Here is a 25,360-nt window from a genome sequence, read left to right as displayed (position 1 = left end):
TGGGTAGAAGGGGCTCCACTGCAAGAGCGCGCGACGGCCTCCCGCGCTCAGTCTGGCAGATTTGGTTCTTGTCTCTCGACCGCAAGACCCGCTTCTCCTCCGAGGAGACAGAGGGGCCGGCCCGTTAGCTGACAGCGCCGCCCGGCGTCCCGCAGCCCGAGCCGCGCCCCGGAGCTGGGGTGGGGGAGGGGCGGCGGCGGCGCTCGCGCTGCGTCGAGTTTCCCAGAATTCCCAGCGGCCGCGGGGAAAGTTTACGGGACGTAGGCGGCGGCGGCGGTAGCGGTTACTAGGCGGCCCTCCGCGGACCATGGCCCTGGCCGGGCGTTTCTGGCCTCTGCTCACGGAGTTCTCGGGCAGCATCGCGGAGCGAGCAGATTTCCAGGAAGGAACTGACAAGTGACTGAGTTGTAGCCGGCGCGCTTAGCGCCCCGAACATGCGGCAGTCCCTGCGGGCGACCCCGGGCTGCGGAGAGGCAGAGGCGGCGGCGGCGGCGGCGGCGGCTCGGGAGGGGAGGAGGCGGCGGCGCCGGCGGAGGTGGCGGCGGGGCCGGCCGGCGCCCTTCGCGGAGCCCTAAGGAGGCTGCTTGACGCGGCCTGGGGCCTCGTCGACAAGGATGCTGTCCCGAAAGAAAACCAAAAACGAAGTGTCCAAGCCCGCTGAGGTGCAGGGGAAGTACGTGAAGAAAGAGACGTCGCCTCTGCTGCGGAGTGAGTGTCGGGCGGGGCGCACCCACACCTGGCCCCAGCGGCAGCCGGGAGCCTGGCGGGCGCCCGACGCGGCTCCCTGCGGCTTCTCTTTCCTGTTGGTCTCTGTGAAATACTGTTTTTAAAAACTGTATTGTGCCTGAAGTGGTGGTCATTGTTTGAAAGCCGATAAAGTGTAAGAAGCTTAGATTAGTCCTTCCCCCGTGGGCCTCCCTAAAAATAACAAACTTTCCTGTTCCCCCCCAGGGCAGAGTGTTGTTTCGTTTTACTAGAAGAGGTTCTTTGGGAACACTTAAATTGCTGATTCCCTGATGCTACAGGGGTGAAAGTGATTAGACTGGGGCACACTTTTTCCTCTTCTAGATACCTCGAGATATGCCTTGTGTTTGCAAACATTTCGGGTGTCACTCGTGGTGCAGGAAGTTGTGCGAACTCGGGCAGAATTCCTTAGCCCTTTTGCGTGCTGTAGACGTGAGGAGGTGACAGTTGATCGTCACTGTTGTAGCCGCTATCCAAAGCCTCATCAGTCTTAGAGAAGCCAAAATCATGTGTGTTTGGGTATTTAAGTGAGAATTGCTTCAAATACCACCTTCCCTCCCCGAGTCCAAAAAAAAAAGGCGAAGTACGCAAAAATTTCTATCGTACTTTAGGAGAAATTGCCAAAAAGTTTTTTTTTTTTAACTTTAATAGTTTGTGTTTCTCTCTGCCTCCCCGCCACACTTTTCAATTTAAGCATTTGACTCTGTTTTTTCAGCTGTATCTTTTGAATTTTAAATTCTTGCTTTTGTGTTCAAAACATTTGTGAGGTAAGGAACTAATATTTTCATGTTCATACTGCATAGTGGGCACTTTGTGTAAGTGTCCTTCTTCTCCTACAAATCTTGTGACTTAAGCATTACCTCATTCTGTAATTGGGAAAGCTGTTCATAGAGGTTCCTAGTATTTACCCAGGATCACACAGAAAGGTGTGGAGAGCATGTTTTTTAAATAATAACTACATCATTAGCCTTAGATATTTATCCTTGCATTTGCAGTGCTTTCTTATAGAACAACAAAATAGATCAATGGGTACATCAGTAACCAGAAAAGTGATTTTTATTTATTTATATTTTTAAAGTTCATTTGTTTAAGTTATCTCGACACCCAGCATTGGGGCTCTAACTCACAACCCTGAGATCAAAAGCAGCTCATTCTTCCCACTGAGCCAGCTTGGCACCCCTGAAAACTGATTTCTTTTTTTTTAAGATTTATTTTTTTATTTGAGAGAGAGAGAGAGAGAGAGAGAACCTGAAGGGGGGAGGGGCCACGGGAGAGGGGAAGAGAGTGCAGCAGACTCTGCTGAGCTGGGACAGGGGACTTGATCTCACCACCCTGAGATCACGACCTGAGGCTGAACTCAAGAGTCAGAGGTTTAACTGACTGAGCCACCCAGGCACCCCATGTTAGCTATACTTTAAAGCAAGTTTATTTGGATATTAACTTCTGTCTAGAGTTAGCTTCTGAAGCTTATTAATATCAGTGCTGTCTAATATTGTTTACTTAATAAATGAATAAGTTTCCAAATCTAATTTTTTTCATGTTATAAAGTTATTTGCTTTGTAACCTGGCATGTCTAAGCCACTTAAGTTCTGTATTCAGAAGTACTATATCCTGAAGGCAATTGTTCTACTGTTATCTTCTCTTTTGAATTATAATTATGTGTTCTTAAGGGAGCCATAGTTTCGGGCTTGGCATTTAAAAAAAAAAATCTATTTATTTATTTATTTGACAGAGAGAGAGAACATAAGCAGGAGGAGGGGCAGAAGCAGACCTCCCCCTGAGCAGGGAGCCTGATGTAGTGCTGGATCCCAGGACCCTGGGATCATGACCTGAGCTGAAGGCAGACACTTAACCAACTGAGCCACCCAGGCGCCCCAGGCTTGGCATTTTTGAACTGATTGAACATTTGTATGCCTCTTTGAAATGAGATCTATTTATTTTTTAATTTTCATAGCTAAATTTTTTACTTTCCAACTTTTGATTACTGTACTAGTATTACGTAATTCTGAGAGGAAACCAGATTATTTTAAAGTCTTTTTAAAGGAATCCACTTTTACATGTTTGGGAATAGCATTATGTTCTGTTTTTTATTTTTGAAATTGTGTTTGCTTGTAAAAGGATTTTTGGGTATTTTGAAAATGAAGTGAAATCAGCAAAACAATAATCTTAAATTATGTTGGTAACTGTATCTATTTGTTAGATTCCTTCTTATTTTTGCACATTTATTCATGAGTATTTCATTAACCATAATTAAGCTTACTGACATTTCATCATGTTATGTATGGTGGTATGCAGAATACGTTTGATTGTGACTAAGTGTACACATACCACATTCATACAAATTATAAATTCATTTGAGTGGGAAAATACTAATTAAATTAGCCTTAATTTTAAAATACCCAAGGACTATCTTAAATCAGAATTTTAAATTGTGTTTGCTTAAGTTCATTGAAATTTTGCATTTGGGGGTAATAGATGTAAATGAACAAATTTTGAAAAGTGTAATTATCACTTACTGAAGTGGTCATTTTACTCTTTGTTTTATTTTATTGTAGATCTCATGCCTTCATTTATTCGGCATGGTCCCACAATTCCAAGACGAACTGATATCTGTCTGCCAGACTCAAGTCCTAATGCCTTTTCAGCTTCTGGTGATGGAATAGTTTCAAGAAACCAGAGTTTCCTTAGAACTCCAATTCAAAGAACACCTCATGAAATAATGAGAAGAGAAAGCAACAGATTATCTGCACCTTCTTATCTCGCCCGGAGTCTAGCAGATGTCCCTAGAGAGTATGGCTCTTCTCAGTCATTTTTAACAGAAGTTAATTTTGCTGTTGAAAATGGAGACTCTGGTTCCCGATATTATTATTCAGATAATTATTTTGATGGTCAGAGAAGGCGCCCACTTGGAGATCGTTCACATGAAGACTATAGATATTATGAATACAACCACGATCTCTTCCAAAGAATGCCACAGAATCAGGGGAGACATGCTTCAGGTAACTTAAGATTACAAATCCTACATTAGTTTAGATTTATTAACAATTAAAAAGATGCTCTTTTCTGGATTTTCTTGGGAACCCAATAGACACTCCGAGAAAAATACTTTTCCATTTTGCCGGTTTTCTTAAGCCAGCTTGCAAATAATTAGTAATCTATACTGAGTGAAAGAATTTTGTGCCCATTTATTTTATTAACTCATTGTATAAAAATTTAGTACTTACCTGAAGGCTATCTAGACTATTAACACTATGAACCTTGAAAACCTAGAGAATTTAATGTCTACAGTTGGATTGAATCTAGGTTTAGGTTTGATAGAATGGGAAGGTTAGAGTTTCAAAGAACCTGGACTTAAACCTAAGAAAGGAAAGGTGGATAGGAAGAATTGGGCGCGGTAAAGGATACCGTGGGCAACTGCATCATTCCTCAGCTACAGCCTGCACTGTTTCTCCTAGCAAAACTGTTTTCCTAGGCCAGTAATTATTTCCCAGGTTGGTCACAAAGACTTACTGTCAAATGGTTAATTGTGTGTTGTCTGTCCTTTTGTTGTTCTTTTAGGAATAAAAATACTAGCCATATAATTTTTTAAAATCTGTTTTCCATATTTGCTAACTTGGGAATACTTGTACAAGGAACAGAAGAGATAGGAAAAATGCACAGTTCTACTTTATTCCCAGAGTACTGGATTACACTAGGTAAACCGAAGCAAGCTGAAAATTAAACTTTTTTATCTAATTGTTTTTTTCCTGGTAAGTTGCAGGCTTTAAATCTTGGCAGGATAAAAATAAATCCATGAGACATTTACTTTTTAACCTATGAAACTTCAAACAAAGTAACTTAAAAACAGTTTGGCTCAGTCTGTTAAAGTGTCTGACTCTTGATTTGGGCTCAGGTCATGATCTCAGGGTCATGAGATCGAGCCTGGCATCGGGCTCCATGCTGGGTGTGGAACCTGTTTAAGATTCTCTCTCTCTCTCTCCCTCCCCCCCCCCCTCTCTATCTCTCAAAACAACAACAACAAACAAACAGTTTGGAGCAGGAATGTAGAAAACATTCATTTAGTATTTTGGGGGGTAAGGGGTAGAGGAAGAGGGAGAGAGAGAATCTTATGTGGGCTCCATGCCCATTGTGTCCCGATGTAGGGCTTGATCTTACAACCCTGAGATCATGACCTGAGCTGAAATCCAGAGCCAGATGCTTAACTGACTGAGCCACTCAGGTGCCCTTATTCATTTAGTATTAATCATTTATGTGTCTAGCATTTTCTCTGACCTTGGTTTCTGCTCTCTGGTATCTTATTTGGGGAACAAAACCAATATATGCACAGTAATCACAGAACAGTTGTTATACTTTGTGGTACTGACAGTAAGTGCAATAGGGAGTTGGAAGAGAGATCAGGGTAGGCTGGAACACTTAAAGAATGATACATGGAAGAAGTAGAACTTGAACTGTGCTTTGAGCTTGGACTTCAGAATAATGGGGCAGAGGAAAGGCATTTTAGATGAAAAATTTGGAATAGCCCTTGCTGAAAACAGAGTGAACATGTAAATCCAAGGAACTCTGTAGTTCTACTAATTTGAAGAAAGAAGATGTGAGGTAGAAAGGAGATTTGTGGTCCAACAATAAGCTGAAGGGTTTAAATTTGAATCAAACAGTTTAACAACAAAAAATAAATTTGAATCAAACAGAAGCCATTGCAGATTTCAAAGACAAGTCATTTTTATGAAAGCAGTGTTTAAAGATTACTAGTTGTACTCAGGATAGATTGCTAGAGAAAAGATGACTGCAGGTACCGGTGGTATTGGAGAGGAAGGGCAAGTCTGTGATGCTTTTAAGGGAAAAATGAGACTTAATTATGGGTTTAGGAGAAGTAAATCACTGGAGTTTTGAAAACTGAGGAATAATGGAGAATAGTTGGTAAAAACTTATTTTGTGAAAGCTGACATTGGAATCTCATTGGGACATCTGAGAGGAGAGGTTTTCTAGGCATATAGAAATGAGCATGGATGAGCGTCTTTTTGTTTTTAAGATTTTTTTTTTTTAAGTAATCTCCCCCCAGCGTGGGGCTGGAACTCACAATGCTGGGATTAAGAGTCTCATGCTCCGCCGACTGAGCCAGCCAGGCACCCCAGTGCCTTTTTGTTTTAAAGAATGTATAGGTTAAAGGATTAGACAGTTGCATACTTTGGTGTTTATTTTGGCTGTTTCTAATATCATAAGTTTTAAACCTCAGAAATGATTTGTTCCCAACCAAAATAGTAAGTTTTAAAAAATAAACTCATTTTTTAGAGTAATCGCTGCTTACTGTAGAAAATTTGCAAAAGGCAGAAAAGTTAAGGGAAAGTGACCATCAGGCCAGAGATTCGTTGTATTTCAGTTATTTCCTTCATCTTTTCTTATGGTATTCTTTTTTTTTTTTAACGTTGTGATTATACTCTGTACAGTTTTATATCCCTGCTTTTTACTTGAAAGAATTTCTTAATGTTACATACTATTTAGGGATAGTTTCACTGACTTCATAATCTTTCATTTGGTGAATGTTTGGAGGTTATTATTTTAAATGTTAATGAGGACCTGACTTAGGCTGCAAACATTTAGAAAGGGGAGAAGTGGGACACATCTGCATTGATGGGACTTGGCCACAAATGGGATATGAGAGATAAGGAAAAGAGAAGATTCAGATAGGATTAGCATAGGTGGTTGACTAAGTGAATGAATCCAGAGATTTCAAGTCTGGAGTCTAAAGACAGTTTTGGTGGCTGAGAGGTAGCAGGAATAAAAGCTTAAAACAGTTTGTTTACCATAAATATGGATTGTTCTTCACACTTACTTTTATCATGTGTATTTATATTGCGAACATCACTGAGAACTCATAACACTTTTCTGCCTAAATGAAAGTATGAAGAATTAATAATGCCATGTTAAAATATTGTTTTAAAATTCTGATTCACAGAGTGTCGTTGAGGAAATACTGCAAGAACTAAATTTCTACTGATCCTCCCAAGTGCCAGTCTGACATAGTTTTTATCAGTTTAATGACAGATTTCAAAATAACTTTCCAATCATGAACTAGGGATAAATAAAATACAAGTTAATTGGATACTTTTTCAAACTAAGGAGTCATTTTTAAAAAAGATTTGCATTTATTAGAGTGATAATGTGCTTGAGAAATTTCACTTAATAGCATTAATTTATATCAGGGCAATAAGATTAAATGTTTTACCTTTTAGAGAAAAACAGTTCTCTTTTGAAGGAGTCTGTTAAGTGTCAGGGAAAGATTAATAACCAATTACTAACCAAGCAGAAAAGCCTAACAGCTGTCTTTTCCAGAAGGAAAAAATCTGAATATGAAACAATAGCTGGAAGTTTCTTGAATTCATCTTGAAAAGACTTGAAACCATGTTTTCAAGATTAATGCTGAAGAGAATTCAAGGAATTAGAGTGAATGGAAAGGAGAAAGTAAGTTTGTGGGAGGGTAAAGATGTGCTATAGACAGATTTATTTTCACAACCTTTAAATTTTGATTGTTGTTACTAAGGTAGTAAACATTAGGAAGATAAGAAAATAGTTTGGTAATGACTTAATGCAAGTAGTGTATCCTGCCAGTTACTTAGACCTTCAGGAAATACCTTATCTTAAGGGTTAACTTTTTTATTTTATTTGGCAGAAGCCAAAAACAGGTTGTATAATATCGCAGGGGGTTTCAGGGTTTACCAAGTTCTAGGTTTAGCAGTGAAATCTGACCTTTAACATTTTGGCCAGTGTACTGGGCAGGCACCTACTCTATGTGCGAAAGGAAGGAATTTAGCTGTTAACAGGAAGTCTTCAGTTAGAGTACTAAAGGCAGAATGAATTCCTTTTTTTTTTTCATTTAAATAATTTGGTTCTATACAGTTTTAAGTAACAGACTTTTAAAACTTTTATTTTTAAAGATGACTAAAGAAATCAGGTTACCAAAATCAAACTGAAAAGTGTCAGCCTTTACAAAAAAACACCGAAATAATGTTTACTCCCAAGAAATGCATAAATATTTAGTGAACCCAGAATCATCTTTGAGAAGGGGTTAATAAATTTTAGGGACACAACTTTATTTGTAATTATTTTGCAGAGGAGGAGAAAAGGTAGATCTCTTTATCAACATCTTAATTGTAACGTGGGCTATGGCATTTAGCATTTATTACCCTGAAGCTTGTGGACCTTCATTAGAGTTCCAGATTCCATTTTCTCTGTAGCCACTACAAAATTAGTAAACCAGAATTTTCAAGCTTTGTAAGGGCAGGTTTCACAGATATCTGCTGGTTTGTATGAGATTAAATTCTTTGGTGACATATCTAGTAAAGTCTTGGTGGAGAGACAAAATAATACTTTTATCCTAGTGTTTGGGTAATAATGTATTGTTTATGAATGTATTACTTTATATACGTGGAAGGTGTTTGCACTTAATCCCTACAAATTGAAGTTATTCTGAGGATTATGAATGCCATTCATTCTTTTCTGGGACTAATTGAAATAATAGAAAACTTAATATTTTTTCCTTGTATCTCAGAAACAAGTTCTTATTTTTCCACTGGTTCAATTCAAAATTGGTAGCTTGTTTTTTCTTTTATTATGAGCAGTCATACTTTTCTTTGAAGAATTACAGTTGATCTTTTGTTTGTTGATTACTTTGTTAGTAATAAATTTGTCATTTGTATACCATTCTGTGGCTTTGGAAATAACTTACTTGAACCTTTGTTTTCTCATCTGTAAATTGGTAGTGATTCTATTACCTATAGAGCTATTTTGAATATGAAATAATTTGGAAAAGGGTCAGGGACAGAGGAGACACTCATAATTGTTAGTATTCATGCCTTTTATAAGAGTGTTTTGTGCTCTTCTATGCTTTTTCCAGATTTGACATGTTTGGCTATTGAAGTTTCAACTTTCTAGCTGAACTTAGAGCAGAGGTCTCATGTGTTAGAGCTTAATATAGCTTTTTTTCCCCCCTGTCTTCTGGACCTATTTTATTACTAGGAATGTTTTGTTTTAAATCTGATTTTTAGTCTTTTTGTATTGTACATTCTTCTCTCAATAGGTTTTATAAAATTATCCCAAATAGTTTGAAAAAAATTAGTGCACATGGCACTTTCAGAAAATACAGGTGGAGTGTATCATGAAAAGGTTAGGAACCATGGTTTTAGATGGCATTGGTAAAGCTGATGAGCCTGTTTGGAACTTTGAGGACATCTTGGCTCCCTTATCAAATTGTTGAGGTTTAATTAAAAAAAAATAAGAATTTTTACAGAGGGGTCTGTGTGTTTCCTCTAAATATGAATTTCACGTTTTATCATAGTTTAAATCTGGTATTTGGTACCTAATATTGTTTAAATGTAGAGGTGTATGTGCTTCTAGATTTAGGCAAGTTCAGTATATGGAAATTTGGATTTTCTAAGCAGATGAATAAAATTGTCACAATTTTAAGCTCGAAGCTTGTACAGTTTTTATTACTTTATTATTTTTTACTGTAAGAGTTTTTGTTTTTAAAAATGTTTGTATTTAGAAATCTGTTTATATATTTCCAGGGGGACCTCTGTTGGGCCAAAAAGTTTTCGTTCTTATGAATAACTCAATATGAGTACAAAGAATTGACTCTAATTTTTTTTAAATTGCTATCCTTGGTTATGGCCAGTAGTACAACATTTTTAATGATGGAAGTATGAGAAAATATAAAGCCATTCCATGCTTTAAAATGTGATTTTAAAGTCATTTGCTATGTGCATGTCTTTAGTACATTGGCTTATTTATTTTTTGTTTAAACATTTTTTCTTTAAGTACAGAAACTGCTTAAGCTACACTTATTAAATAAACCTTCAGGTTGCAGTTTGATAGAAACCAAGGTCCATTTCACCAAAAGGCTTGTTAGCTTTGTTTTGTTCTGTAGTTCCCATATGTTTTAGGAAATATATGCTTTTCTTCTCAAAGGATACTGTGACTGTGTTTATTTTCTTTCTTGCGTTTCTCTTTTTGCCAAAATAGTTCATAGATGCTGTTGTATACATTCTGCTGCATCAGTTCCAGAGACACATAATGACTAATTTCTCTTTTTGATCCTAAAATTGATGATGGGATCAGATGTCAGCACAGTTCATTCATCACGAAGTTCTCCATCGGCCTTTTCCCTGTTGATTTGACAGCCATTAATGATCATTGGGTAGATCCAGTATTTCATTAGGTTTTGCAAATGGCGATACCCTAATTCTGTCATTTCTTCTTGCTTAGTTGGAATTCTGTAATAAAGAACTATCTCATCAATTATTTGGTTGCTATTCATATAAGAAAGGATAAATACTAAATCTTTCCCTTTATTTAATAGTTTTTAGAATAATGAATTGGCACCCTAGCTGCCTCCAAAGGTAAACAGTGAGTTTTTATTTTTAGTATCTGTGAACTCAAAATTTTTTTATTAACTCCAAGTTTTATTTGGATTTCGCCAGTTTTTTCATTAATACCAGTTTTCTGTTCCAGGATCCAGTCAGTACCACATTGAATGCAGTTGCCTTTTTCTCCTTAGTGTCCTTTGTCTGTGACAGTTGCCTAGTCTTTTCTTGTTTTTCATGACCCTGATAGTTTTGAGGAATACTTGCTAGATATTTTGTGAACTGACCTTCAATTTAGATTTTGTCTCATGTCTTTCTCATGATTAGATAGGGCTTTTGGTTTTTGGAAGGAATAAGCACAGAGGTGAAGTATCCTCATCATGTGAAATATAGGGAGATACTTGTATATGTATATGACATTACTGGTGATATTAACAATCATACTTGGTTAAGATTTGCCAGGTTTCTCCATTGTAATGAACACTGCATGTTTGTTCTTCCAGTTTTTGTCTTCATCTTTATTTCTTTCCTGAGCACAGCTTTTATCTCTGTTGCCTTACCATCTTTTGGATTCTTGCTTTTCTTTGTGGTCTTCTTTTAGAGAATTCATTGCTTCCTTTTTTCTCTTTTAATGGAGAATTTAGTTGCATTTTTTTTCTGCTTTGGGACAATTTTCTGAATGTTCTTTTTAATAAATTTGTACCTTTTTTTTCAAAACTAATTTTTCTTATAGATTGATGTTGTGCTATTCTTATTATACATATTAAGCAAATTGAGTTTTCCTTTGCCAGTTATTTGAAATCACTTCCTATATTGCTGGAGAGGGTGGAGGATTGTGGAGGGACAAGGAGAAATTACCAAGGTAGTGTTTTGGGCTAACTAGTTTTTCACAGTGCTCTGTTCTTATTTCGACTTCTTTACTGTTCTTGCTCTGTCTGACATGCTTTTGGCAGTTCTCACATGTATATTGAATTAATAGAAGTTTTTATCAAGATAATTGTACATCAACAAGGAAAAACTCATGCAGAGCTCAATCTGTGTCATTAATCTATGGAAATAAACTAAATAAATCTTGGGGTGATTTTGTTATACACAATTACTGTTCTTATGTGAGAATAAAACGATGCAGCCAGGGTATTCTTCCCCCCACCCCAAATAACAAACAGTAAACTTAAGGTTTTTTTTTAAGGTACAGAGTTCTGTGAATTTTGATATAAATAGATAGATCGATCTACGTAATGCCAACACAATCAGTTTATAGAACATTTCAGTCACCCCTAATAATTACCTCATTGCTGTCCCTTTGTGTAGTGTTCTTTGGTCTGTGACAGTTGCTTGGTCTTTTCACCCCATCCCTAATTCCTGGCAACCACAATTTTCTGTCCTAGTAGTTTTGCCTTTGCAATAATTTCATATGAATGGAATCATATAATTTATAGACATTTGAGGCTGTCTCCTTTCACTCTGTGTAATGCCTCTGAGATTTATCCATGTTGTTGCATGTATCAATAATTAGTTCCTTTTTATGGTAGATTCCACTGTGTGTCTGCTGGTTTACTCATTCTCTTGAAGGACATGTGGGTTGTTTCCATTTTCAACACCATAAACATCCCCATACAGGTTTTTGTGTGAAGAATCATTTTCATTTGTCTAGGTTAAATATTTGGGAATAGAATTGCTGCATCATATGGAAAACATATTTAACTTGATAACACCTTGCTGAAGTGTTTTCCAGAGTGGCTGAAGTATTTTGCATTTCCACCAGCAGTGTATGAGAGTTTCAGTTGCTTCACATCCTCATTACAACTTATGTTGTCAGATTTTTTTTTTCTTTTTTTTGGCCATTCTCAAAGATGTGTATTGTCCTCTCATTGTGGTTTTAATTTGTAGGGTTTTTTTTAAATTAGCAATGTCCCTGATGGTTAATATGATTTGAGCATTTTTTATCTGCTCATTTACCATCTATATATCTTCTTTGAAGTGCCTGTTCAAATCTTTTGCCCATTTAAAATATTTTCCTAGTGTTTTGAGAGTTCTTTATGAATTCTAGATTAAAGTCCTTTGTCTAATTTGTGACTTGTAAATATTTTTCCCAGTCTGTAGCTTGATTTTCTTTCTATTAACAATGTCTTTCATAAAGCAAACTTTTTAAATTATGATAAAGTCCAATTTACCAATATTTTTATTTCATGGATTGCACTTTCAGCATCATGATTAAGAACTCTATCTAATGAAAGGTCATGAAAATTTATCCTCTTTCTTTTAAAAGATTTATAGTTTTTATGTTTACATTTAGATATATGATCCGTCTTTTTTTTTTTAAAGATTGTATTTATTTAATTGATAGACAGTGTTCGAGGGAACAGAAGCAGAGGGAGAGGGAGAAGCAGGCTTCCGGCCGAGCAGAGACCCTGATGCAGGGCTTGATCCCAGGATCTGGGGATCATGACCTGAGCCGAAGGCAGTCACTTTAACCAACTGAGCCACCCAGGGGCCCCTCGATATATGATCTGTCTTAAGTTCATTTTTGTAAAAGGTATAGATTGTGATTAATTTTCTTGCATATGGACTCCAGTTGTTCCAACACCATTTGTTGAGAACTACCCTTTCTCAATCAAACTGCCTTTTTACCTTTGTTAAAAATCAATTGATTGTGTATGTGTAGGTATATTTTGGATTCTTTGTTCCATTGATCTGTCTGTCCTTTTGCCAATACCATACTGTCTTGATTACAGTAAGTCTTAAAAATCACATAGTATGAGGGGCACCTGGCTGGCTCAGTTGGTAGACCATGTGACTCTTGATAGTGGGGTCATGAGTTCATGCCCCACGTTTGGCATAGAGATTACTTAAGAAAAAAATCAGGTAGCATGAATCCTCCAACTTTATTCTTATTTTTAAAAATGTTTTTGGCTTCTCTAGTTCTTTTGCCTTTCCATATACATTTTAGAGCCTGTTTCTGTCTGTATCTACAAAACTCCTGCTGGAATTTTGATTGGAATTATCTTAAACTTAAAGGTCATTTCAGGAAGAATTGTCATCTTAACTATGTTGAGTCTTCCAATCCATTAACATGGTAGGTTGTCTTTCAGTTCTTTCATCACTGTTTTGTAGTTTTCAGTGTACAGATTCTGCACATAATTTGTTGTCTGTATTTTGTTTTACTTGTATGTAAGTATTTGATTTTTTGGAGCTATAATAAGTGGTATAATTTGTTTCCAGTTGTTGTTAATAAACATACTTAATTGATTTTTGTATGTTGACCTTATATGTTGCTACTTTGATAAATTTATTTAATGGTTCTAGGGCACAGCTAGATTATATTTAAGAAATTATAAACTGGACACAGTTTTACAAGTTTATTTTTGCTGTTTTAGGTGAAATGTCAAATCTTAAATCTTAAATGTGAAATTTTATTTTCTTCACTTTTCTTTAAGCAGTGTACATATTTAGTAGCTTTGCTAATAGTTAAATGTTTGTATAGCCTGGTGATAGACGCATCAACCAAAACTAATTTCAAAGAGGGAGTCTTGTTCCTTCTTTTTGTAATTAAATTTTAGTAATACTGGCTAGTTTTATGAAAATTCTTATTTATAATTATAAAATCATGAATTTTAACAGAAGAGTATAATTAGGATAGTTAATTTTGTGACTGTTTCTCCGGATGTCATATTTTTTAGCTTTGAATAATTGTTCTATTCCTTCTTTTTCTCTCTTCCTCATAAGGTATTGGGAGAGTTGCTGCTACATCTTTAGGAAATTTAACTAACCATGGTTCTGAAGATTTACCTCTTCCTCCTGGCTGGTCTGTGGACTGGACAATGAGAGGGAGAAAATACTATATAGATCACAACACAAATACAACTCATTGGAGCCATCCTCTTGAGCGAGAAGGACTTCCTCCAGGATGGGAGCGAGTTGAGTCATCAGAATTTGGAACCTACTATGTAGATCACACAAATAAGAAAGCTCAATATAGGCATCCCTGTGCTCCTAGGTATAGTATCAATTTTATTTTCAACTTTTAGTTTTGAGATTGTCTAATGTTAGATTTTGAGCTCACATTTTCATCAAAGAGAAGGGCATCCTAAAGTTTGATATTTGAAAGCTTATGACATTTTTCTTTGGATTTATATTTAGTAGTGATTTTAATAATTAAAAAAAACTTTGGGGCACCTGGGGGGCTCAGTCATTAAGCATCTGCCTTCGGCTCAGGTCATGATCCCAGGGTCCTGGGATCGAGTCACACATCGGGCTCCCTGCTCAGAGGGAAGCCTGCTTCTCCCACTCCCCCTGCTTGCGTTCTCTCTCTCTGTCGAAAAATAAAAATAAAATCTTAAAAAAAAATTAAAAGATCTTTGTAAAACAACCTCAAAAAACATAATCAGTATTCGTATGATCAGATTCTGCTTTAATATACCAAAATGTTTTTATTGTAGATACCCAGAAATTGAAATAATTAAAACATCTCTCTTTCCATTTAAAATTCTATAAATAATACAGACCTCCCTCCTAATGTGTCAAAATATACTTCTGAATGATAGCATCTTGCTGTTTTATTCAGTTTCTGGCTGTGTTCTGTTTCTTACTGTGAAAGAGAAAATTGGAACTGTACAAAACATCCCAGATCTGTTTAATAAATGTAGCCAGTGATCCTTTGGGCTTATCAGTAGGTCTGATGTGACCAAACTTTTAGCCCTGTGAATATTGTAGCCAGTTGTCATATGTAGCTATTGAGCACTTGAAAGGTGATTAATCCAAATTGTGGTGTGCTGTATGTAAATGTAAAATTCACACACACTAGATTTCAAAGTACATTTAAAAAAAACTAGTACTAGCTTAGTCATGAAATAGCAAATAAATTCCTGTTAACTACCTCTGAGCCATAAAATTTAAAATGGGTAGAGTATCATCAGCATGTTGATAGGTGTTCTTAGTATCATCTAGCATAATACAATCTTTGGTTATAGCAGACTTTTTTGCATTTTTTAGAACCATTAAAATTGTTGTGAAAATACACTTTAATATTATCCCCTAGAAAACTAAGCTTTATCATTATTGTATCATTTGACATATTTGGATTTATTCAGTTTGGAAAAGTTTCTTTTCCCAGCGATTCCATTTAGTGGCACTCAGTGTTTATTGAACAACTGAAATTGTCATCACTTCAAAAGAACCAAACCAACTGCTCTGCCTGTGTTGGGCTCTGGTCCCTTTGCCTACTCTCTAAACCATTTCAGGCAAGCTCCCTAGTCTCCATTTTCAGGCCCCCTCCTACCTGATTATGATTCCCACCAAGGGCAGGGATGAGTGGAACTCATCACACAGACAGGCACATAGTGGGAATGCAGCCAGATGTTTGTTGACTAAGAATGATGGAAAATGCAAAAAGGAAAAAAAGAACCAAACATGATTACAGATTACTGTCACCAGGTGGCAGAAGACTGTGGTCCACACAACCAGATTTGAGAGTATATTGAGCTGACTTTTCTGTTTATCATCAGTAACCTTACATTATTATAGAATTGTTATAGTTTACAAGGCATTTTCACAATTTGCTTCTCTTAGCAGCTCTGTTAGCTGACATTAAACCAGAGAGAATAAACACCTTTCTTAAGCTCGCATAGATAGTATTAATAACTATTTTTGATTGTCTCTATTATGCTAATCCGAACACTTGACTTACTAGCTCATTTATTTACTGTTGAGAACAATCATCTTTGGTATGAATTTATTCCAGTTTTACAAATAAGAAGGCTGAAGCTTAGAGAAATAAAGCAGTTTTGCCCACATTCATATAACTTGTGAGGTGGCCAAACTAAGGTTAACTCTCAGGCATATGAGACTTCAAAGCCTCAGTTCTTTCCCACCCCCCAATTGTGCTATCAAAGAATATTTCACTTTGTACCTACTTCGTACCTTCTTATGAAAGAGATAAATATAAAATTGCAGTGCCACTTGGACATTGATCTTTAAATTGTTAATCACAGTCTAACAATTATCTTAAACCTAGTTTAGTATTGCAGTGACCTTTTCTGATATACACATAAATATTGATGTGTGGAGCAGGCTCTTCCAGTTTTGTCTCCTATTCTGGAATAGATCACTTTGGCCTCCCAAATTTCAGTCTTTAGGCTTCAAGTGGTTCAGTGCTTTTTCCTTAGCATTTTCCCATATAACAACTGCCTCTCCACCTAGCTGTTCTCTCTATCCCACCAGTTAGGCCATTAGAACTAATTAAAAGCATGGTCTGTTTTTTCTTTTTGTTTTAAGTCTCTGTGATTTAAAATAGGTTCTAATCAACTCTAACTCCCATATGTTCTCATAATTTGGTAAAAGCAGAATGGTTATTATGGATAATTCAAGCGCAGTTCTCATTCCCTCTGTACTGCATATTCCACATCCTCTTTTCAGCCTAACGGTGGAAGAAAGTATCCATTCTCATTCTGAGAGAAACTATCAGCCTTTCCAATATAAATTTACAGCTAATTACTAGTTATTACTGAAAATTACTACTTTTAGTTTTAAGCCTTGGTATAAAGGTTATAATTTAGCTCCAAATTTTTTATAGCTTCCTTTCAAGTTCCTTGAAAAGAATAAATACCAGACAGAAGAAATCTCTTAAAAATATGTAAAGATTTTGGGTACCTGTGTGGCTCAATTGGTTAAGTGTCTGACTTCAGCTCAGGTCATGATCCCGGGTCCTGGGATTGAACCCCACTTTGGGCTCCTTGCTCAGCGGGGAGTCTGCTTCTCCTTCTCCCTCTGCCCCTCCTCCCACTTGTTCTCTCTCTCTCTCTCAAATAAATAAAATCCTTAAAAAATTATATGTAAAGATTTAGCTTAGGTTTATATCCATCACTAATGACCTACTAATTTCCAAGAGAAGGTGGATTTTACTTTACCTTATGGTGTGGTAAGGAAAAAAAAAAAAGACTTCTGTTTTTTTAGGTGGTAGAAGGAATTCAGTTTGGGCAAGAGGCACATTGAAAAACATTTAAATATTATTTGTTCTTTACAATTTCTTGTTTAGAGCCTTTATCCTGATGAATGTCGATTCTTTTTTCTTAGCGTACCTCGGTATGACCAACCCCCTCCTGTCACATATCAGCCACAGCAAACCGAAAGAAATCAGTCCCTTCTGGTACCTGCAAATCCATATCATACTGCAGAAATTCCTGACTGGCTTCAGGTGTATGCTCGAGCCCCTGTGAAGTAAGTGAATTTATAGCATAGTTTTGTTGAGGGGTGAGTGGAGCCGGAATGGAGTCTCTGGGATGCTTAACCCACACAGAGCTATGTTTTTTCTCTTAATAATATTGGGCTTCTAAATAATATTTTACTTAAGGAAGGGCTATCACAGCTTATAAAGTTTGAAAATCATTGACTAGAAATGTAAGTTCTGCAAACATTTATTGATTCTTCACTTTCTTTGTATGCAGACCTATGTTAAACTAGGGATACAATAAGAAGCTTATGTTCTCCGAGGGGAGATTAACTTGTAAATAAGTGATACATACCGTGTGATAAAAGTAAGGACCCAGGGAAGTCCTAGGTACAAGGATGAAGCAGCAGGACGTTGGGGTGTTGAGGAAATAATACAGGTAATGGTTGCAAGTTCTGGGATGAGATGATTTGAGTTCACGGATACTTTTTAGCTGTGTAACCCCATGCAGAGTGCTTAACTTAGTTTTGTCTTCTGTAAATTGGGGATAGGAATAGTGCCTACTCGTAAGGTTAAGAATTCAATAAAATAGTGCATCTAAAGTATTTTTAATCACAATACCTTGTACATTAAGAGAGCTTAGTAAAGATGATGATGATGATGATTGGGGGCAGAGGTATAGAATAGCGGTCAAGATCCCTCAGGAAGGAAACTGAGTCTCATTTCTGGCTCCATCATCTACATACTGAATGACCTTGAGCAAGTCACTGAACTTAGATCTAAGTTTTTTCCCCTCTACTGAGCTATGGGGGATAAGTGATCATGCATTTTAAAGCACATGGCACAGTGGCTGCCTTGCATAAGCACTTAATATGGCTTCTTATTATATGAGTGGAGCAAGGAAAGCTGCTCAAGAAGAAAATACGTGGGGTAGTTTTTAAAGATGCCTGTGAATTTGCCAGGCTCATTGAGGATATTTATTGGGTGCCATAGTAGGCACTATTCTTGAAATAGAATTGTGAATAAATGAAATCTGCCTCAAAGAGCTTCTGTCTTCTGGAAAAACAGAAGTAGATATTCAGATCAATAACCCAACATGATAAGGATTAGTAACACTGGTATATTCAAAGTGCCATGATTTCAGAAAAGGGTGGTTTTTTTTTTTTAAAGATTTTATTTATTTGACAGACACAGCGAGAGAGGGAACACAAGCAGGGGGAGTTGGAGAGGGAGAAGCAGGCTTCCCGCTGAGCAGGGAGCCCGATGGAGGGCTCGATCCCAGGACCCTGGGATCATGACCTGAGCCGAAGGCAGACACTTAATGGCTAAACCACCCAGGCGCCCCAGAAAAGGGAGTTTTTGAAAGCAAATAGTTATTGATTATCCATCACTTCCTGTGTATCTTATGATGCTAAACTTTTACATATGTTATCTCATATAATCTTTCCAAAAACCATTTTACAGGTTAAAAAAGTGGAGACTATTAAGTGGTAGATTTCGAACCTTTATCTCTAGTTTCAAGGATCATGCTCTTAATTTTTGTCATTATTAACTCTTATTTAATGAATGATTACTATATACTGAGCAGATATTAAATTACTGTTAAACTTTGCTAGGCATTTCATATATGAGAGCATGTACTTTAACAACTCTGTAAGGTAACATTTCGTTCCTGGTTTTTGTAGCCTTACTCTTTCTTTTTTTATTTCAGAAACCAAAATTAACAGCATAAAATAGCCCAAAGAAGAGTTTTAGATAGTTTAAGATGATTGGACAGTGAATTTGGGAAAAAAGTTAAATATTTGATACTCAAATAAAAGGAATGTAAAACCTTTCATATATACTTTTTTGAAATAGTAACTTTTCCATAATTTTAAAGAATGATCATTGAAATAAAATTTTCAAGGGGTTAAGCCAACTCTGATCTAAATTTTTACCATAATATGTATTTACCAACTATGTTGGGTGGGGGCTCATGCATGCATATATGTACGCCTTTAGCCTAGGGATTTTAGAAGTTATTTTTTTGGCTTAGAGCCATTTGTTTCTATTGGGTTCTTTTCGGGCTTTAAATTTGAGTAATTTGTTACCTCAAGGATAAGTCTCATAATTATTTGATTATGATTCTGCTCATTTAGGCCAGATTAACATTCTTCTAAAGTTATTGGTCATTTACTATGAAATATTTATTAATTTTTGGCCAACATAAACATTCTTCTCAGTCTGAAAATTCAGTTGTTAATCTATGGCCTGATGTGGAGACAAAACCATCTTCCAGGGCTCTAGTCCTAACGCATTGGTTCTTTTTTTCCCCTCTAAGTCAAATTTAAACCTTGATAATATAATTTTTAAAAAGATTTTAATTATAGATATTATTTTGCAAGATATAAACCATGCTTTTCAAAAGTTTTGTTTTAGTTTACTTGAAATTAGGTACACATTTATCCATAGACGTTTAGCTTGATTTGGTGTCTAACCTACTGCAGTTTTTTTATCTGATCCTACCCATACAGTCTAGGAATGGAGTAAGGAATGATGGCAGATGGACTTTTCTTCCCTTTTTCCCTCTCTTCTTTCACTCTTGATACCACTTGACCAACCAGTATGTATAGCCTTTGTATGCTGATCTTATGCCATATATAATATGTGTTACTTATATTTTCCTTAAGTCTGGAAGAATATATGCCCAACTGTTAAATTTTCTTATTTCTGGGAATTGATGAGATTGAGGAGGGTTATTCTTTCTACTGTATAGTCATCATTAGGGAGAAATAACACAAAAAGCTTTCCTTTTTGGGGGAAAAGATCATACTTAAATGGAATTCCTTGCTGCTTATGAAAAGAAAGACTCCCAAAGATTATAGTCCTTTCAATTCTGGTTCTGTGGGCTAGCTTTAAAACTTTAGGAAATGAGCAACTTAGTTTTTTTTTTGCCAAATAGGTCAGGACTCTCAGAATGAGCCATACTGAAACAAGAGAGCAGGTACTTCTTTACTGCTTAAAAACTTAAAATGAGAGTTCTTTCCTGCATAAAAACTTAAAATGAGAGGTTTAGGAACCTGTTGCTTTTTAGTTGGCCCAAAATTTTTGTCTCTACAGAAGATGGAAATGGTTGATATATAGTCAACAAAGGATGAGCTGTTATCTGTGACGTAGATAATGAAGAATCATTTATTTAACAAAAGGAGAGGTTTTTTTAGTCAAAAAACTAGCATGTTTTTTCCCTTTGCTAAACAATTGCCAATCTTCTAACTTCCTGAAATGTTAAAAATTCTATCTCTAGCAGCAACTCACCAAAACAATTTTTGCATATACTTCCGAACTTGACTTAGATTATATTCTAAATTTTTATTTATGAATTTAACTAAAGTTATGTTTCTGAAGCTCTCACAAAAGTCTGTAATGTGTCCTACAACTGTAATCAAGCTGAACTACAGAATAAATACTAAGGTTAGTATATAACAGGAAAAAGACCATCAGGAACATATGTACTTTCCATTATTCCTCACACACACCCCCAACACCAGTCCCCAACAGTACTGCGGCATGGATTGTATTTTATTCCTATGGCTTGGCAATCCTGCAGTGTCACCATTGCCCCAGCTCTGGGTGAAGGTAGAAAGGAAGAGTGGGCACACCCTAGGAGGGCAGGCACAGGGACTTAGGCTACATTGTGATCCCTGGAGCTGGAAATAGCAGCACTTTTGGCTCCTTAAAGACAGCATCCACTGGAGTGTGAACACATTTTTTGTAGGATTATAGCAATTGATGTTTGCATATATGGGTTACTTATAAGTAGAATACTGCCCTAGGAAAAACAGCTGAAGTGATACAATAAGCATAAGGCTACTGAAGTAGTTTACAGCCTATTTTCTGAATGATTTACCTGCGTGTGTGTGTGTGTGTGTGTGTGTGTGTATAAAGATTTTATTTATTAGAGTGTGCACGTTAGCACACGAGTCGGGGGGGGTGGAGAGGGAGAAGCAGACTCCCTGCTGAGCAGGGAGCCAGGCAGCGCTCAATCCTAGGACCCTGAGATCATGAAGGCAGATGCTTAACCGAATGAGCCACCCAGGCGCCCCACCTGTATATATATTTTTAAAGATTTCTTTATTTGAGAGAGTGAGCACACGGTGGGAGGAGCAGAGGGAGAGGGAGACAAGCAGACTCCCCACTGAGCGGGTAGCCCAATGTAGGGGCTCAACCCCAGGACCCCGAGATCATGACCTGAGCCCAAATCAAGAGTCTGATGACGCTTAACCAACTGAGCCATCCAGGCACCCCTACCTGTATATTTAAACCATTAAGTGACTAAAAATTAAACCTGGGGAATCAGATGATTTGTCTAGTTAAGAAGAAAAGAATGGGAATTTTATATTTTTTCCTAAGAAACAACAAAACAGCGTATTGGGAAGTATTACATGAGAAGGTAAGTAATTCCCATAGAAAACAGCAGGGGGCAAGATTTTGGAAGGCAAATGGGTGCCTTGCATACTTTTCTCATCTGTGCTCTTCTAGAGCACTTTTTCTTCTTCCCAAAGGATTTTCTCTAATTATTCTGATTGTTGCTTCTACCTTAATCCTATTTTTGATGCTAAATGCTGTGATTGGGAAGTCAGAAAATTGCCTGAAGCTTTTTTTTCCCTTTTTTTAAAACTTGAATGCTTATACAGAATGATGTTCATATCTTAAGAGTATGTTATTTACCAATTGAGTCTTCTCCCTTTTTACTTGCTAGAAAGTACACAGATGATAAATGTGCTTTAATGTTCTTATAATTCAACTGGCATTCAAAATTTAAGCATTTTGAATCAATAGACATTGCTGAAATGCCCATTAGCTATGGAATTCTGACTCTAGAGGATGAAGATTTTTTGACAGGAATTATGAATTTGTTTCAAACAAATAAGATCTTAAGCTACATGAATAGCAGAGGTTCTAGGAAACACAACTGTTACTTCATAGAGGCTCATTGAGTATTTCTTAATGGTATCTCTCTAATTTATGTTGGAGTTTCCCACTAAAGAGAATATAAAGCTTTCTACCAAGTATACCTATTAGATTTGCAGTACTCAAGTAATTAAGTAGGTAAATTTGGGATCCAACAAGGTATGTTTCTTTTGTGGTTCTGCATATTGTACTCCTGGTATTCCTGGTTACACGTACCCAAGTTGTACAGAAATATAAGTCAATGTGCCAAGCACAGTCTGTGGCTCATACTGACTGCTCATTATTTGTTTACTGTTTCTCATTTTAAAAAACCATTTAAAAATATATATTAGAGAATCCTTTTGGAATAAGATGTTAAATGAATTATCAAAGGATCATTGGGTAGGAAATATTATAAATGACTATTAAAAATAAATTTACTAGAATTTACAATCAAAGCTTCTGATTATATCAGAATGATATATGATTTGAGAAGTGTAACTTCACTATCATACAGGTATTTGACCTGCTGTAGTTCAAGTTCTTTGTCTAATCTCAACATTCAAAACTATGACTCTGAAGTAGTTTGGTCCGTAACACTGCCTTTCTCGTTTTTTGGTCACTAAACAGTTTTGCAAGAAATATATGGCCTCTTTAGGTTCAGTTTTTTGATCTGTAAGATGGGGAAGTTGGATCAGAGTGATGTCTTCAGGTCTTTCAGTTAAGAGTGTAAATTAAATTACTGTTTTTGTTGCATACTTCCCTGTCAGTATGGGATCAACTTACCATTGAAGGAGGACTAAAAGGCCTTCTGAGATATATGTAAATACAAGCTAACATGAGTCCTTCCGCACATACTTCTACAGTATACTTACTCTCATTTTGAAAATAACTTATTCTTCCCTTTCTGCCTGATTTTGTTTTGTTTTAATCAGCCTCAGGAAAAGAGCCCACGAATGATGGTTCCTCTTCATTCCTTTTAGTTCCTTGTTTGCTGTAGTGAACAGCATTCCTCACAAAGTTCTGTCAACACTAATAACACAAGTGACTTTGCCCATTTTTATATATTGTCTTTGGGCATAATATGGTCTAAAGCATTCTTAAGTTTCTGACAATTAAACTTGAGGTGAACTTATGAATAGCGTAGAATATATATTCTTCTGAAATTATAGAACCACAGGGGTTTGAAATCTGTGTTCATTGTTGTCTAATGTTAATAGTAGAATAATTGATAAAGAAATCAGTATTTTTTAACTTAAATTGAAATGAAGTAGTATCAGCAGTTTTCTCCTCCCCCTAAAAAAATAGTATATTTAAGTAAGTTAACAACGGAGTTATTTTTAATTAAAGCTTATGGTTTGTTTAGATGTAATAAAGTTGATCTTTATAAAAATAGATCAGTTTGTTGCTGTAAATACATATTTATGTATGTGTTGTGAACATATGCATGATTATGTTTTAAAACAGATATGACCACATTCTGAAGTGGGAACTCTTCCAGCTGGCTGACCTGGATACATACCAGGGAATGCTAAAGTTGCTTTTCATGAAAGAACTGGAACAGATTGTTAAAATGTATGAAGCCTATAGACAGGCTCTTCTCACAGAGTTGGAAAACCGGAAGCAGAGACAGCAGTGGTATGCTCAGCAACATGGCAAGAATTTTTAAGTTAATTTTTTAAAAACAATTTAAGTTTTGTAAGGGCTTTAAAGTATTTTCACAGATAAAAAACTGCAAACAAGTACTTTGGTTAATAAAGGCAGCTTTTTGGAAATTAAAAGTTCTAATTTTACATGTATTTTGTTATTAAAAATATTTTGAGAAAAAAATGATTAAGAGCCGACACAGCAAACACTTCTAAATGCTATATATTAGAAACTGTTTTGAATATTCTCAGTGAAGACAAATGCAGCAAGAAATGTCTCATTATAACCAGATATTAAATAGGAATGATCACTTGGTAAACTCGGACAGTAGCAATATCTTTCTTTAAAAAACAACTTCTGCAGTATTTAAAAAAAAAAAGATGTGTACTGCTTTAATGTGGAATATTATCTGGAATCAGTTGGTTTAAATATTACCATTGTGCAGTTCAAAACACAGAATGGGATTTGGGACCTTAATTGTGATAAATGTATATGTATATAATATATAGGGTTCCCTCCCAAAACGTAAAGAACCCTTTTAAAACATGTTGAGAACATATTTTTTGGTATGAAAGGGTAAAGGACCTGTAATTTTTTAGGAATAAATGTAGGCATAATGTCTTAGCCTGTATGGGAAAGGTGTGTACAGCACTCAAAAGTTGCTATCATTTCCTTACTTTTGACCAGGGCTCTTAATTTAGTACCATGGCTCTGAGACAGTGGTGGGTCCCCGACAGCATGTAGCACACTGCTGTCCCCACAGACTGGGTTGAGCTGCCAAAAATGACAATCAGGGATTCATTAAGAAATCTTGGTCATTAAATTGATTTTACGTATTTTTTTATCTTCTAAGGATTTGTCATAGAACTTTAAAACCTACCATTTCCCTCCCAGTTTTTTCCTTTTAATAGTTAAGACATTGTTCATAATTAGTGCAGTACATTTGATTACAGAAGAATTTATGGCATTTTTAGCCTATAAATCTCTAGAATTCTGTGAATTTCAATATTAAGTAGCTCTTCAGTTACATTTACATATGTTGTAAATATGTAAATATATTTTTAGTTTAAGTAATTTTCCAAAATACAAAGCACTCCCAGTTAGTTATCTGTGAGTTTGAATTGATAAAGTGTTGAGAATGTTAAATGTTTGATTTTATATAACATTAAATATATTTTTGTGGAAACTAAACGTGTCGTGTTTGAATCCATGTTTTTTACATAGTGTTATAAATATTTGATTTTTCCATTCAGAAGGTCCAAAAGCAAAGGAAGGCAGTATATAATGAAAGGGATATTGAAAAAATGAAAATAAGCTGGTAGAATTTTATCAATTGGAAAAGTTATTTTTCAGAGCATGTAACCAAACTTTTCTAAGATGTAGGCTTACATGTCTTATGAACTCTCACATCGTCTTTTATCTTAATCATTCTTTCCTGTTACTCATTACTTTGTATTTCTGTTTAATTTAAACATGGCTAAGCCATTTCTAAGGAAGTTAGAAATTACTATTTTAGAGC

The 25,360-nt window shown here is 36.1% G+C and overlaps 1 protein-coding gene across 2 annotated transcripts; it reads left to right on the top strand.

Moving 5' to 3' along the window:
* Positions 1 to 260: 260 nt before the first annotated feature.
* On the top strand, positions 261 to 23,978 carry SAV1 (salvador family WW domain containing protein 1). 2 transcript variants are annotated; one of them, XM_025870083.2, is made up of 5 exons: positions 265 to 708; positions 3,300 to 3,743; positions 13,827 to 14,097; positions 17,172 to 17,315; positions 23,662 to 23,978. In XM_025870083.2, exons 1-5 carry the CDS (start codon positions 615 to 617, stop codon positions 23,861 to 23,863), a joined length of 1,155 nt encoding a protein of 384 aa, XP_025725868.1. In that variant the 5' UTR covers positions 265 to 614; the 3' UTR covers positions 23,864 to 23,978. The 2 variants fall into 2 exon arrangements, with proteins under 2 accessions (XP_025725869.1, XP_025725868.1); XM_025870084.2 differs by lacking the exon at positions 17,172 to 17,315 and having other exon boundaries at positions 261 to 708.
* The last annotated feature ends 1,382 nt before the right edge of the window (positions 23,979 to 25,360 follow it).

Source organism: Callorhinus ursinus, unplaced genomic scaffold (assembly GCF_003265705.2).
Source record: "Callorhinus ursinus isolate GAN/ISIS: 27379988/994484 unplaced genomic scaffold, GSC_fseal_2.0 scaffold8, whole genome shotgun sequence".
Classification (NCBI taxonomy): Eukaryota; Metazoa; Chordata; class Mammalia; order Carnivora; family Otariidae; genus Callorhinus; species Callorhinus ursinus.
Note: the sequence above shows the minus strand (reverse complement) of the source record. Positions and strands in the feature narration are given on the sequence as shown.